Source organism: Pinus tabuliformis, chromosome 1_1 (assembly GCF_031772625.1).
Source record: "Pinus tabuliformis cultivar Carrire ecotype Pingquan chromosome 1_1, CPIR1, whole genome shotgun sequence".
Lineage (NCBI taxonomy): Eukaryota > Viridiplantae > Streptophyta > Pinopsida > Pinales > Pinaceae > Pinus > Pinus tabuliformis.
The window spans coordinates 34984066-34998464 of NC_142297.1; the positions used below are offsets into that span (position 1 = coordinate 34984066).

The 14399-nt window shown below is 38.9% G+C and overlaps 1 protein-coding gene across 3 annotated transcripts in view; it reads left to right on the plus strand.

Moving 5' to 3' along the window:
- The window catches only part of LOC149211463 (uncharacterized), a 318066-nt gene that overhangs the window by 237391 nt on the left and 66276 nt on the right, over positions 1-14399 (plus strand). For 2 of the 3 annotated variants that reach the window (XM_089391503.1, XM_089391504.1), the window contains 4 exons: positions 7270-7365; positions 9840-9976; positions 10095-10201; positions 10540-10627. In XM_089391503.1, the coding sequence (XP_089247629.1) occupies positions 7270-7365; positions 9840-9976; positions 10095-10201; positions 10540-10627 (428 nt within the window). The remainder of the gene's footprint in view (positions 1-7269; positions 7366-9839; positions 9977-10094; positions 10202-10539; positions 10628-14399) is intronic. The other variant, XM_089391505.1, reaches the window with a different exon arrangement.

A 14399-nucleotide genomic window follows, 5' to 3' on the forward strand; every position in this document is an offset into this window, starting at 1 on the left:
ATTTAGAACCTTCTAACTTAGTTTTATATTAATACCATTTAATATTTTTATTTTCCTAAGTTTAGACTTAGGAACCCATTAAAAATATTAATTATTTTAATATCGCCTTCACCGGGTAGAATTTCCCCAAACCATTTATGGGTCTTGGAGATTTCATGTGCTTTAGCCTCCACCAATTTTCATGGCTAGAGCACATCCGATGCTACCCCAAATCAATAGTCTGTCCCACGAAAATCCTTCCGGGGCATCTCCAAGGTTCTTAGTCAGCCCTGCTAGCGTTAGCATAGCTCTAGAACTCTCTGTGTCAACCTTCTGCCTCTTCGCGTCAGCTCTCTAGCCTTCTGTGTCACCCATGTAGGACCCTCAGCCTCTGCGCAATCCCTAGCTGCCTCTACGTAGCCTCTTCAATCATTGCGCTGACCCTCTGGGACTATCTATGCATCTCTGCTATGTACTCATTGCCCCTCGCTGCAACAGATCACTTGTTCGAATTTTCTCAGCAAGCCTCGGTCCAGAAAATCGAACTGATTGATCAATCTTGGTGTATCTCCAACTAACCCTCAAGCCTCCTCTTATACTTTTCATGTTGAGTCTTCAATGGCCGAGATGAAGTCCCTAATCAACGACTAAGATTAGATTTGGCTTGATCCATGTCATTTAGAACATTCTCACCCAGTTTTATATTAATACCCATTAATATTTTAATTTTCCTAAGTTTCGACTTAGGAACTCCATTAAAAATATTAATTATTTTAATATCTCTCCAACCGGGTGGAATTTCTCCAAACCATTTCTGGGTCTTGGAAATCTTATGTGCCTTAGTCTCTCCCCTAATTTTCATGGCTAGAGCACATCCGATACTACCACAAATCAACACAATCTGTCCTGATCCCTCAATTCGTTCACTGCCATCTCTGCTCCTCTTCTAGACTCCCTTTGAGTCTCGACTTCCCTTTTGGAAATCCTCTTGCCAACTGTCGAATCAATCCTCTCCAATCCTCCTTTGCCGTTGCAACTCGGATATGGATTTCTTGGCTAGAAATCCGTCGAGGTAGTGCTTCCCTCTACCTTGGTTTTGTCTCCTTAGACACTGTTCTGCTCAGACAGAAACAACGTCCCACCAGCTCCTCAAATCACAATCTGCACAGCTCCCTTAGCCCCGACAACTGAAGAATTTGAGCCCTTCAGGCTCTGCCCAATCACGACTTAGGCTGAATCTGCTCCTAGCCACAATGTCAATCCTTCTTGGCTGAGAAAGATGACCGAGCACTGCATAGGTTTGATCTGCCCCTCTTTGCCTCTGCGCTGGCCCCTCTACTGACTCGAAATGCTGACGCAGGCTCGGCGTGAGCCTCTGTGTCACCCTCTAAGCATTGTGTCACCTCTCCTCTTGCCGCATCGGCTCTAGAACAACGTTGTCTCTCGGGACAGTTGCTTCTGCTGCAAATTTTTTAGATTTCTCCTGCTGGTGTCTTCAGTCCTCCTGTGATTTGCAATTGCGCTGATACCATATGAATATTTCTGAATCTAATACATCAGAAAACCCTACTGCAATATTTGATTTATTATCTCCTACTTGTCTTTTACATTAAGAAGTTATTTATATGCATAAATATCGAAATAAACACAATTGCAACCTTCACAAACATACAGATCAGCAACTGAAATAAACTGAGACAACACAAGGGACACCGTTATTTTTGGACAATTGTCCCTGGAAAAACCCAATGTGAGAAAACAGGTGCAACAGATATGAGGGTTTTATTATTATGCAATTTTCTGAATACAACTAGGGTGCCAAAAATGGCTCACCTTTTCGAGATTTTCCTTGGCAGAAGTACCTTGCTTCGGAGATAGATATTTCGGCTAATTCAACAACCGGATGATTGGCCCCACAGTGACTTCAATTGTTCCTTCGCTGGACAGCGAACGCTGCTCCAAGCTAACTTCTGGAACTGCATCACCCTCTACGGCTCTGCGTTTGCCTCTCAGCTCTTAGTCTGCCCCACAGAAACACCACATTACAGCTCCTTCAACCCAGCGTCAGCTCTGCTAGACTCTGCGTCTGCCTGCGTCAACTTCTCGGCCTCCTGCGTCCTCTGCGCTGGCCCTCTAAGCCTTTGCTTCAGCTCAGACTGCCTCTGCGTTGTCTCTCTGCCTCTTTGCTATGTATTTTCGGCCTTTTGCCGAACTACCCCTCGCTACAACAGATCACTAACTTGATTTCTTAGCAAACCCTACCCCAAAAATCGAATTCACTGATCAACTTGGTGTGTCTCCAACTGACCCTCAAGCTTCCTCTTATACTTTTCCTATTGATGATTCAACGACCAATTTGGCTTGATCCTCATTATTTAGAACTTTCTCACCCATATTATATTAATACACATTAATATTTTATTTTTCCTAAGTTTAGGCTTAGAAACTCATAAAAAATATTAATTATTTTAATATCTTTTGATACGGATGGAATTTTTCCAGACGATTTCTCGGTCTTGGAGATTTCATGTGCCTTAGCCTCTCCACCAAATATCACGGCTAGAGCACATCCGATGCTACCAAAAATCAACAGTTCTTTGTTCTGTTTTCTGTTTCATGTAATCAAATTTAAAGTAGTGTAAGTTGTAGAAGTAATTTGCTTCAGTGTTGTTCGGAAAACAACTTGATAATGTATATTAAAATCAAGTAGGTGAAGTGGATTCAGATTCGCTGCAGTAGGGGTTCCTTGAGGATTATGAATTTTCACATGGTATCAGAGCATTGATTTTGAAATAGGAAGAGCAGATCCAATGCTAAGTGAGGCCGAAAGCTGCACTTGGCAGCATGCTGAATCCCCTTGAAGGGTTTGCGCAGTCCTTACCGAGAAGCAGATTCAAGGAACTCTCTCTTTGAGAGAGACGACAGAGGTACGATTTCCGAATCGTGAGCTTGCAGAGGCAGAGGGAGTGACGCAGAGCCTCAACGCAGTTCTAGAAGGGTGCAGCTTCTGCCGGGGCAAAATTCACTGGAAAAGAACGAAGAGGCGTAGAAGGGGAATTTTCTCCCTAGAGAACTTTTCGCCAGGAAGTTCAAATTTCTCACTTGTTAAGCAGCTGAAAAGTGCTAAGCAGTGACTAGAGGAGTCAATTCGACAGTTGGGTGAGATGGCATCGCATGGGTTCAGAAATCAGGATAGGTTGGACGAAGCCTCCAACCATGTCATATGGAAGACCAAAATCTTAGCTGTTCTGGAGGAATATGATCTCGAAGCCTACATCAAGAGTACTGTGGTTGTTCCTACTGATAACGATCAAAGGAAGAAGTACAAGGCCGAGTAGGGGAAGGCAAAGAAGCTCATTCTCGATGGAGTTCGAGATCATGTGGTCTCACACTTGCAAGGCAAGGATACAACCCGGGAGATGTGGGAAGTTTTGTTTTCTTTGTATGAAGGCTCTTCCAAACAACGAAAGATGTATTTAGAGCAGAATTTGCAGCGGACTTTGACGCAGAAAGGAGAAGGGGTGAACCTCTATCTTCAACGTCTTCAAGACACTAGAGAGCAACTTGCTGCAGTAGGGTCCACTCCTCAATCAACCGCGATGGTGAGGATAGCCCTGAATGGAGTCTTAGTTGAATGGCAAGTCTTCATCCAAAGTATATTGGGCAGGGAAAGACTACCTTTATGGGAGGAGATGTGAACGGCTCTTCAATAGGAGGAGTCATGAGGGACCTAGTGAAGGTCAACCTCAATGGCAACAGTGGGAGTGGCACAAAGACGAAGGAGGAGGAAAACGGAGTTCTAGCATTGAAGGGACAGTAGAAGCAGTTGCGGAAGAAGGACATTTCGAAGGTGAAATATTTCAGATGTGGTGAGATGGGTCACTTTGCATCTCAGTGTCCTTTGAAGCAAAAGGATAAGGATGAGAAGCATGATCCAAAGGTTGTAGTCGCGAAGATAGATGAGGATGAGTTTGCCATGAGTGCCCACGCATCTCCAGGAGGGAAATGGGGCAATATTGAGCTGTTGTCAGGAGGACTACATGTGGGCAGGATCCTTGAGGAGTCCACCTCTTGGATCAATTCTTTGCTATGAGATCCCGAGATTCAGCAGTAGCGAGATGGACTTAGTGTCAGATGATGCAGTGTATTGTTTGGAGGACAAATGCAGTAGCTTGAAACAAGAGACTAATCAATGCAGAGCAAGGTTGGCAGCAGTACAGAAGCTAGCAACAACGCAGAAGATTCAGAGGGTCGGAGACTAGTAGCAGTCAGATTCCAACATTTATTGTATTATGCTGAACACAATTAAGTTCAGTTAATTTTGGATGTTTTTCAGTTGCTTTTCTCAGCAATTGAGTTGCAGTACGGATGCAGTGTTAGCAGTGGCAATGCTAGCAGCATAACAGATGCAGCTTTTGAGAGGGAGCTGTAGTACAGATGCAACAATGGCCGTGGCATTGTCATGGGTAGCAATATAGTAGTAGCAACAACACCGTGTTGGTGGCAGCAACAATGCAGAAAGGAGGTGCTTTAGAAACAGAGTAGCATTCAGGTGGACATTGTTGATAGAGCACTTTCCTCATTAAGAGGGAGTGTTAGTTTTTGGTAGCATCGGAAGTGCTCTAGCCTTGAAAATTGGTGGAGAGACTAAGGCACATGATTTCTGAAGAACCCAGCAACCGTTTGGTGAAACTCCATCCGGATTGTATTTTATTAAAATAATTAATATTTTTAATGGTGTTCCTAAGTCTAAACTTAGGGAAATTAAAATATTAATGGTTATTAATCAAAATATGGGTGAGAATGATCTAAAAGGTGGATCAAGTCATGTTTTAATCTTAGCTGTTGATTAGAGAGTTAATCTCAGCCGTTGAAGACTCAACAAGAAAACTATAAGATGGAGGCTTGGGGTTCATTTGGAAACACACACGGAGAGAATGAATTGATTTGAAGTTCGATTTTTGGGGCTAGGAAGTTGAGAAATTCAAACTAGGTGATCATTCTGCAGTAGAGGAGCAGTTGGAATCCAAGAGAAGGACTTTCCAGGGAATACAAGGCATAGAGAGGATAGAAAGACGTCTAGAGGAGGGTTGATGCTGGCCTACGCAGTGCTAACGCAGAGGCAGCGCAGTCAGTGAGGGGAATTCGAAATTCTGCAGAGGGAATTCGATTTGCAGTTGCCGGGAGCCAAGGTGTGAGACTGGAGGCAAGAAAGTCGAATTCTCAGCCAATAGAAGATCCAGAGCAGAGAGGCAGCGTAATACATAGCAGGGGCGATGCAGAAGCTGCCCAGGGTGATGAAGTTTGACGCAAAGGCCATTAGAGGGTGATGCCGAGCCTCCTAGAGCTGAGGATCAGCCACTTTTTCTCCAGTGATAGAGTGAGATCATTTCACCAGCCTTTTTTCCAGTATTTTCTCTGTAAAGGATTGCTAAATGAGCATCCTAGTTTTGTATTCAGATATTTCTCCTGCATAATAATAAACCCTTAGAGCTGCTGCACCGGTTTTCCCGCATTAGGTTTTTCCGGGGACTATTGTGTCCAAAAATAATTGTTCTATGTTTCTTGTTCTTTGCTCTGTTTTCTGTTTCATGTAATCAAATTTGAAGTTGTGTAGGCTGCAGAAGTAATTTGCTTCAGTGTTATTCAGAAAACAACTTGATAATGTATATTAAAGTCAAGTAGTGAAGTAGGTTCAGATTCGCTGCAGTAGGGGTTCCTTGAGGATTAGGAATTTTCACAACCGATTCACCATGGCTTAAAAAAAAATATAGGTTTGTCAGAATTTTGGGGTTTTAATTTTGTTAGGAGATTTCATTTGTTTTGCAAGGTATATTTTACTCATGAGGAGATCTCCATTTTGTATGCAGGGCTGAGCTTATTTGAAATAAAGAATATCATAGTGAGGGCCATGGTTTTCATTGATCCAAGAGCTTAGTTGCTTTGTTTGCTGGGAAGTTGAATGGTTTATCATTGGCAGCAGGGTAATAAAGAAACTTTAGGCAGAATACCTGAGCTCTCAAGGTCAAATTTTCTTGTGCAGTCACAACAATCAAACCCAGCAATCCCTATTTTCTAGGGGCAAGCAGTCTCAGGTTTCCATGATATTTTGTAACCAGATTGACATGAGAATCTTTCCTTCAGTTCTAATAAATTAAGTGCTGAGTTGCAGTTACTTTATTTACTGTGCAAATGACGTTGAGGGTTTCTATTTAATTTGCATGCAAAATATTTGTCAAAATAATGCTGCCCTTTTATCTAGAGACAAACTGTTTGAATAATCTGTCTGTCAAAATGGCTGTTCATAAACTGTTTGATGAAATGTTTCAATGATTTAATGGACAGTGCAGTGGTTGGATGTATCTTAAGTGTTTGACGGAAGGCTTAAATGAGCATTTTGATTATTGCACAAGTTTAATTTGGCACTTTTAGGAATTATTCTATTGGCTGATTGGGCAATCCCAAGAAAGGGACATTACAATGTGGTACCACCCCGGATGGCGGTGGCAACTGGAAAATGTGGTGCTACATTGGATGGTGGTGGTGGCTTGAACGTGTGGTACTATGTTGGATGGATGTGGCTGCTGGAACATCTGGTACAGGTTGAGGCATAACAATACATGCAGGGCAGAGAATTTACACGGATGGCTATATGAGTAGGGTACAAGCGACACAGAAATTGGCAAATTATGGCAGCGGTAGGAACAACTATGTACAGAATTTTAATTCGCAGTTCAACCATAGTAGCCGCCAGTTGGCTCTAATACGATTGTTACATAAACAGTTTATAATCGAAGACGATTATTTTGTAATATAAAATATATTGATTGATAAGAAAATAATGAATGATGATACAATAACCCTCATGACTTTTTACATATAGCATTGACTGGTCATGAGGTGAAAGGGTACGTGCCCCTTGACTTTTCATTTAATTAATTAATTTATCATTATTTATGTTTATAATTATGTATATAACGTATCCAGTATATTATTATATAATAGACATCTTTGTCTTTATTTCACAGAAGCATTTTTATGGTTATTGCAGCTGATTAGGGTAGTTGGCTTAGCTTAGTAGAATTGCAGATTTATTGCCATCCTATTGTTTTTTATACTGTCACACTACAGGGTTTGAATAAATTTATTAACAACTATGCATCTAAGATGCTAAGTGATAGTGATTTGCAGTGGAGGAAGCTCAGTGTTTTCTTATTTTCATCCATCTGATTTTATTTCTATTTACTTTAATCTTGCACTTCACCACTTTATTTGTTTGCAATGCTGCAGATACAAAATTCAATGAGATATTGGGTCCTCATGTCAGGCGATTTGCATATTGTTACCTGCTCTATGACAGACACAGTTTCAAAATTCTAAGTCAAGGTAAGAAGTAAATTTTAAAACAGAATATTTACTTATTAGCCTATAAATGTTCATCCAGCCATGTCTAGCATGTGGAATTATGAGGGGTGTGAAAAAGTAGAACTATATAGTAACATCTTCAAAGACATCTGGCAGATAAAAGGTTACATTCATTGGTATGATTTTAACGTAAAACTTGTTCCTTCAGGGAAATCATACTTTGTGGGATATACATGACTATGAAGTAGTGAATCCAAGGCTGGCTTGTATTAATATGTTGATTCTGCTTAAAACCATAGCCAGTAACACCATTTTTTCAGACCAAACTTAAATTCCAGCGTCATTTATGATGAAGCCCTTAGACTCTATATTACTGACTTTGTTTTGTATAGTAATCCAGGACAGCCAATTGTTAGTGATATTAACTAGAGCAAATTCTAGAGCTTAAGGATATGGCTAGCCAGAAGTTGGCAATGATTCTCAGCTAAAATAGAAATGAAACCTTAAGCAATGTAAGCTGTTTCTCCATTAACTAGGCCAATGTTTTCAAAAAGGGAATTTGCATTAGGACATATTTGTAATACAGAAGGCACCACACAGACAGGTTGCTGACAGTATCCATGCAGTATCTTCTATATGATATAGCTATCTTCCACTCTGTTTTACTTACTTTTTCTTTGAGGTAACATATGAACTTTGAAGCATTTTTTCAAACACAAAAATAAAAATAAAAAAATACATAAGATACTGTAGATATTGTAAACAATCTACATTTTTATGCATGCTATGTTCTGAAATGGTAAAAGGAATGTCTTTAGGCTTAGCATATTACAGAATCGTTTTTACTGCCATGCCAATCCTTGTAGTAGCAAAGTCGGTTGAATGTGGTCCTGAATATTTCTATTTTATGTTCAATCATTTCCAGCCATGGAAAACATGGATATCCAATCTTGTCAAAAGGATCCCAGGCAGAAACCCTTTTCCCGTAGGAGGAAGGCCGTTGAAGGCCCCTTGCTTATCAGCCATTTGAGTAATGTTTTTCAAATTTGAGGAGGTTATTCAAATTTGATGAAGATCCTCAAGGGGCCGGCAAGAAAGGCTGCAACTGTTCCTTGTTGCTTGGCTGGTAATATTGAGTGATTTGAAATAAGAAAACTCTGATGGCTATATTCATGATAACTAATGCAATGTAATAGCATAGCATTCCACTTTGCCAAATCCAAGTTCGAGATGAACAGATACCTAAGGAGAGGCACGAGGCAATAGAATAAATGATTCTGGGATGTCTCTTCATGATATTTGTACCTATATTCAGTACTTCTTCATTAGGTTACCTGACTTGTCTGCCAAGCAAATCCTAATTGGCTCAAAACACTCCACAAGTAGCCAGCAAAACTCCTGACTTTTTGTTGGGTTCTATATAAAACTTGCCAGTTCAGTCTCCAATATATTCTGTTAGAAATTTTTAATTAGTTGACACCAAGATGGCAAAATATGATCGGTGCCAAGTTAAACCCAAACCTGTTAAATGTGTTAGGTGTGTTAAATGTTGATTTTTCATGATCTTCTAGACTGATAATTACTTCCAATGATTTCTTAATTTTTTCTTGTTGTGTCACATTCATCATTAAGCAATTCGACATAGAAAATCTCAACTGTAAATAATGACAGTAGAATCATGAAGGCAACCAAACACAAGAGATACAAAATTTATCCTGTGAAAACCCTAACTAGGGAAAAAGCCAGCAACCTTTTCTCAGAGGAATTATTCAATTCAATGAGAGATACTATCTGATATTTTCCAGTCAAATAACGTCAAACTGCCCATAAGTAGCTTAAGTCAACCTGTGGTCAAACTGCCAGAGATGGGCCAAATTTCAGTCTGCTGCCCAGAGAACCTCAGAAATCTCGCTCAAACCTTGCCTCAGAAAATTCAGTCAATGTTTGGTCAAATAGATGTCAACAAACTTGACTTAGCCTTAGAAGTCTTCTTCCTTCCTTTGCATGAGTGAACAAAAGATGATAATTGTGAGTGATCCAAATTGGTGCTCAGTCGAGGAAGACAAATGGCGTATACATAGTAGATTAGAGTGCGTCAATGGGTACATCCTTTGGGCTGGGTTGACTTAATCAATTGGAGCTGACTTGACTTTTTGGAGGCAATTTAAATTCAAATTTCTTCTTTTATATTTCTTTTGTGAGCCGCCTTGGAGTAGCTGGGAATACTGACCGCAGCTACCCCGAAATTCAACATTAAACTCTAGTGGTTTACTCAAATTCAGATGCATAATCTGATCAGTTCTTGATTTTGGCTGGAAATATTTGCTTACCGTAAATATGCGAACATCTGATTCATCTGAATGTTCATGTGATTGCACTTCCTAAACTGGGAAATTGGTGCATTCTGACTGTTGTAAATGCTTCTTGAAACATGACTTTACATAATAAATATTTCCCTTTAGGTTCTCATTATTTTGACCAATCTGAAATTGCAGGGCTGCATTTTGGGGAAAGGTTGTTAACTTGGTGTTTAATGCCATTGTTAAAGCCTGCGATATATAGATTTGTTGGTTGCAGCAGGCCTGCAGCAAAAGATCATTCTCTTGATAAGATTCATCGTATATTTCAAGAGGTGCTAGTAAAAATAATTTTCCAGTAGCAATGTATGGATGTAGGTTAACTCTTTGCCCTTAGAAATGAATAGCATTGCATTCCAAAAATTCTACTTTGAAGAAGTTGTCCTTGTGCAGGTAGATAATGTGCTTGCTGATGGCCGGCCTTTCATTTGTGGCGACAAGTTTACTGCAGCTGACTTGACATTTGCTGCACTTGCTGGTCCTATACTATGCCCAGTGGGGTAATATGCTTTGTTTATAGTTCAATACAGGATAATGAATGTGAAAACGATTTTAATCTAAAGACTCGTGTTGATCGAGCAAGTCCGTACTTTGAAAGTACTTTTATAATTTGCTTCAATATTGAAAATGCGTAGCAGGTTACTTTTTTTCACTGATATGGGGAGACAGCTTAATTGCTGTTCCTATACCTGTAGGCTGTGTATTTTATATTTGTAGGATATTCTGAAAGTTCAAATTTATACGATTTGATCCGCATACTGAAGAATGAAGAGAATAAAAATGCTGTATTTGTCTTCTCTTGTGGGCACAACTAATGTATAAAGATTTTTATTGACAGATATGGCACCTATCTAGTACCAACAGAAGAACTTCCATCAGAGGTGGCTGAAGTTACCCTTTCTTTAAGAGAGACACTAGCAGGGAAGGTGAGATTATTAACTGAACTTGCGGAGAAGATAGTATCATTAATTTTTGGCAACCCTTTTCTTTCATCATGAGAGATAAAATATTTGAAGCACTTCAGCAACCCATATGCTATAGAAGCATTGTCACAAATTTCTTAGATAGAGAATGGTAATATTCTCTTCAGAGCGCATTGGTCTACCACTACACCCCCTGAAGCTTGTGGTAGCTTTGGAAAGTCTTTTGCATATGCTTGGTGTTTTAGCATGTAGGAGATGTTGGAATATTCACCAAACACTTAGGGCGGGGGGGTGAATCAGTATTGGGCACTTTTTAACAATTTTAATCATATCAATTAAACATTATAAATTAACAACACTATTCAACAATGCATAACATCATAGACAATACACGAGGTTTTTAGGTGGAAACCCTTCCGGGAAAAAAACACCAAACGCTCTTTAATATATGTCATAAAAATTATATCAACAAGAAGCTCCAACTTCCAAGATGTTAAAATTTGGGTACCAAAGGACAAGTGGTTCCCTAAGGCTTTGATCTTTGGCCTAGGGAAAAGTGTCCAAATTTATTTTTTACTTTTCTCCTAGGACCTAAAGTGACTTTATAAGTGGTAAAGTTACATTCTAATTTAAAAGTGACTTTATAAGTGGTAAAGTTACATTCTAATTTAAAGGTGACTTTATTAAAGTGAATGAAGAATTAGAAAGTGAAAAAGTGACTATGGAAATAAAACGCTAAGTGGGTCTTCATTTAAATGGGTGAGTTAAAAAATAGAAAGTGAGAATTAAATGAACATTTATTCTCATCCCTAGATTTAAATGAATCTCAAGCATTAGATATTAGGGTAACCCAAAAGGTCATTTAGAGAATAAAAAGAGAAGAGAAGAGGAAAAGATCAGTTCATTCTTTCATGAGCATTTGAGAGAAAAGGAAGAGAGAGCAAGGAGAAAATTTTTGAGCAGTGAAGGAGAGCAGCAAGAAAACATTTCAACAAATCTGAGCAGCAGCATTTATTGGCATGCATTCCAAGGAAAAACTGTACAACAGGAGAAAGGCATAGAAACCGAGGAAGAGGGACAAGAAGTTTTGGGCACATTTTTGGAGGCTCGCTGTACAACATTTAATGCTGTTTTATTGCTGTAAAAATTTCTGTTTTCGCTGTTTGCTAATTGGCACAATTTTTGAGGTGGAGTTCAAGCACGGAAATCAAAATAAGTTGTAATTTGTGGTTGCTGGAATTTTCACTGTGTATTTCAGTTTCTCTGTAAAAGCATTTTCGAAAATAGAGAAGAGCTCTCAAGCTGTTTTTCCCCAAGATTTGTGGGAGGTTTTTCCAGGGTCACATTGATTAAAAATCACTGTGTTATTTTCTGTGCATGGCTGTCATAATTTTGTTGTGTTTTATTTCTGCAATTTCAGTAGTTGTGAAATCTCTAAATTTGTGTTTTCAGAAAAATATTATCATTTCCAGATTTTAGAATTTTTATCATGCTTGGATTTAAAACTAAATGCATGGAGTGATAAAGAAAACTGATAACTGGAGTGGGGGTTGAAATTTCTTCACAAGATTATCTAGCAACGACTGGAAGGAGCTTCCAACCCCTAGTTTTATCAGCTCCAATTGAAAGAATGCGCCAACACCTTGATTTTACCAGCTCCAACTGGAAGGATGTTCCAACACCTTGCTAGCATCAATTTGTTGTTGATTTTGGGTAGTATTAGATGTGCTTTAGCTACGAAATTTTGTGGAGGGGCTAGAACACATGAGATCTCTAAGACCCAGAAATCATTTGGAGAAATTCCACCTGGATGAGGAATTATTAAAATAATTAATATTTTTAATGGATTTCTCAATGTTCCACCAATACTTCGGTGCGGAGAGACACATAGGGGGGACGTGTGGGAGTACTCTCAAATTTTAGGGAAATTTCGGGGGTGCGGGGAGACGTCAAGGTGTATATATATATATATATATATATATATATATATATCTAAAATTCAAGTTCATATTCTTTGTTCATTGTTCAATAATGAAAGCATAAAAATATTAAATAGACAATTGAATCATTGATCCATCCTCATCATTCATATGACATACTCAAGTCTCATTATTGAATTATTCATATATACCATGAGATTCGATAACAAAAAATAAAAATCAATAATGAAATATTCAAATACATTGATCCATATCATTCATCATTCTACAATCTACAATGATTTAAAAATTAAATTCATCATTCTAGAATTTAAATTGAAAGCAAAACATACTAGTAATCCATATCATTCATCATTCTACAATCTACAATGATTTAAAAATTAAATTCATCATTCTAGAATCTAAATTGAAAGCAAAACATACTAGTATATTTTCAAAGTTTGAACACTAAATTTATATAACTCAAAGTTTCAAACTCAAAAATAGTTAAGAGTGAAGAGTCAAGTCATCAATATCTAGTGTCACAACTCAAAAGTTAACACTGAAAAGTAAAAATGGATAATGAGCACTGAAAATAAAATGATAAATCAACATCAAGGACTCAATCTCAATGATTGGTCCTCTACATCCATCTGCTGCATGAAGTCATCAGGACCATCAATGGGAATGTCAGTATCTGAGTCAGAGTCACTCTCTTGAGTAACCAATGAAACTCCAACCAAACCATGTCACAGCTCATCTAGTCCATCCTCTTCATCTATCTGTGCACTATCCTCTGGATCCACATCCCATCGTGTTGTCAGTCCCTTCTGATTCTCTAGTATCTTCCTATGTGCAAGGCGTAGAGAACTGTGCACTACAACTAGCTTCTCTGCTCTCTTAGAGGAAATTTTATTCCTCTTGATAGAGTTGATGAAGCCATATGTAGACCAATTCCTTGTTGCTGCAGAGGAACTAGCAATCTAAGACAATAAGCGAATAGCAAGTTGTTGGATCTCTGGAGCATCATCCCCATGCATGTTCCACCAACCAATGGGGTCAATTTGGCCTAAATCATTGCGATCTACCCTTGCATCATGCTTGCTGAAGGGACCACTGAGACTTGCAAATTGCATCCACTGTCTCGTATTTGTTCTCCCTTCTTCTGAACTATACATCTTTGTAATGGTAGCTCGAAATCCCTTTTTGACCTCTGGATCTTCAATGGAAGAATTCTACCAGTCCTTGCCACATACCATTTTGGGTTGAGTGCATATGCTACCATGTGCAAAGGTGTATTCATTCGATTCCACCTACACTGTATAATGGGTCGAATTTGGGTCGTATAGAACTCTAAGAAAAGATCTTTCTCACGAATGGTCACCCTTACTTGATCCAACATAATATCAAAAGTATCATATATTTCTCCAAGAATAGGAGAATATGTGTCAGTGTAGCGAATGACTTCAACTACAGGATGTAAAAGTGACACCAAATAACCACAATCTGTTCACGAATCATTATCCAATATCTGAATCCTGATTTTCTTTCCTTCCTCTGTCTTGGATTCTGCCCATTTGTTCCAATCTGGAGTCACAACCATGGCCTGCAATGCTGACTTGTACCTCCAACATCCTCTCTAATAAAAGAAAATAATTAGCATATTTGGTATCATTAGGCTTGAGGAATTCCTTCTTTGCATGAGACCTGTACATGGCTAAAGAGGTATGGTGATTGCAAATAAACATCTGCACATTTCTTGCAGCTGTCACCAAGTTAGATACCCACTCAATTTTGCCAATGTCTTTAAATGCATTATTGAGCGCATGCACACAACAAGGGGTCCAGAAAATATG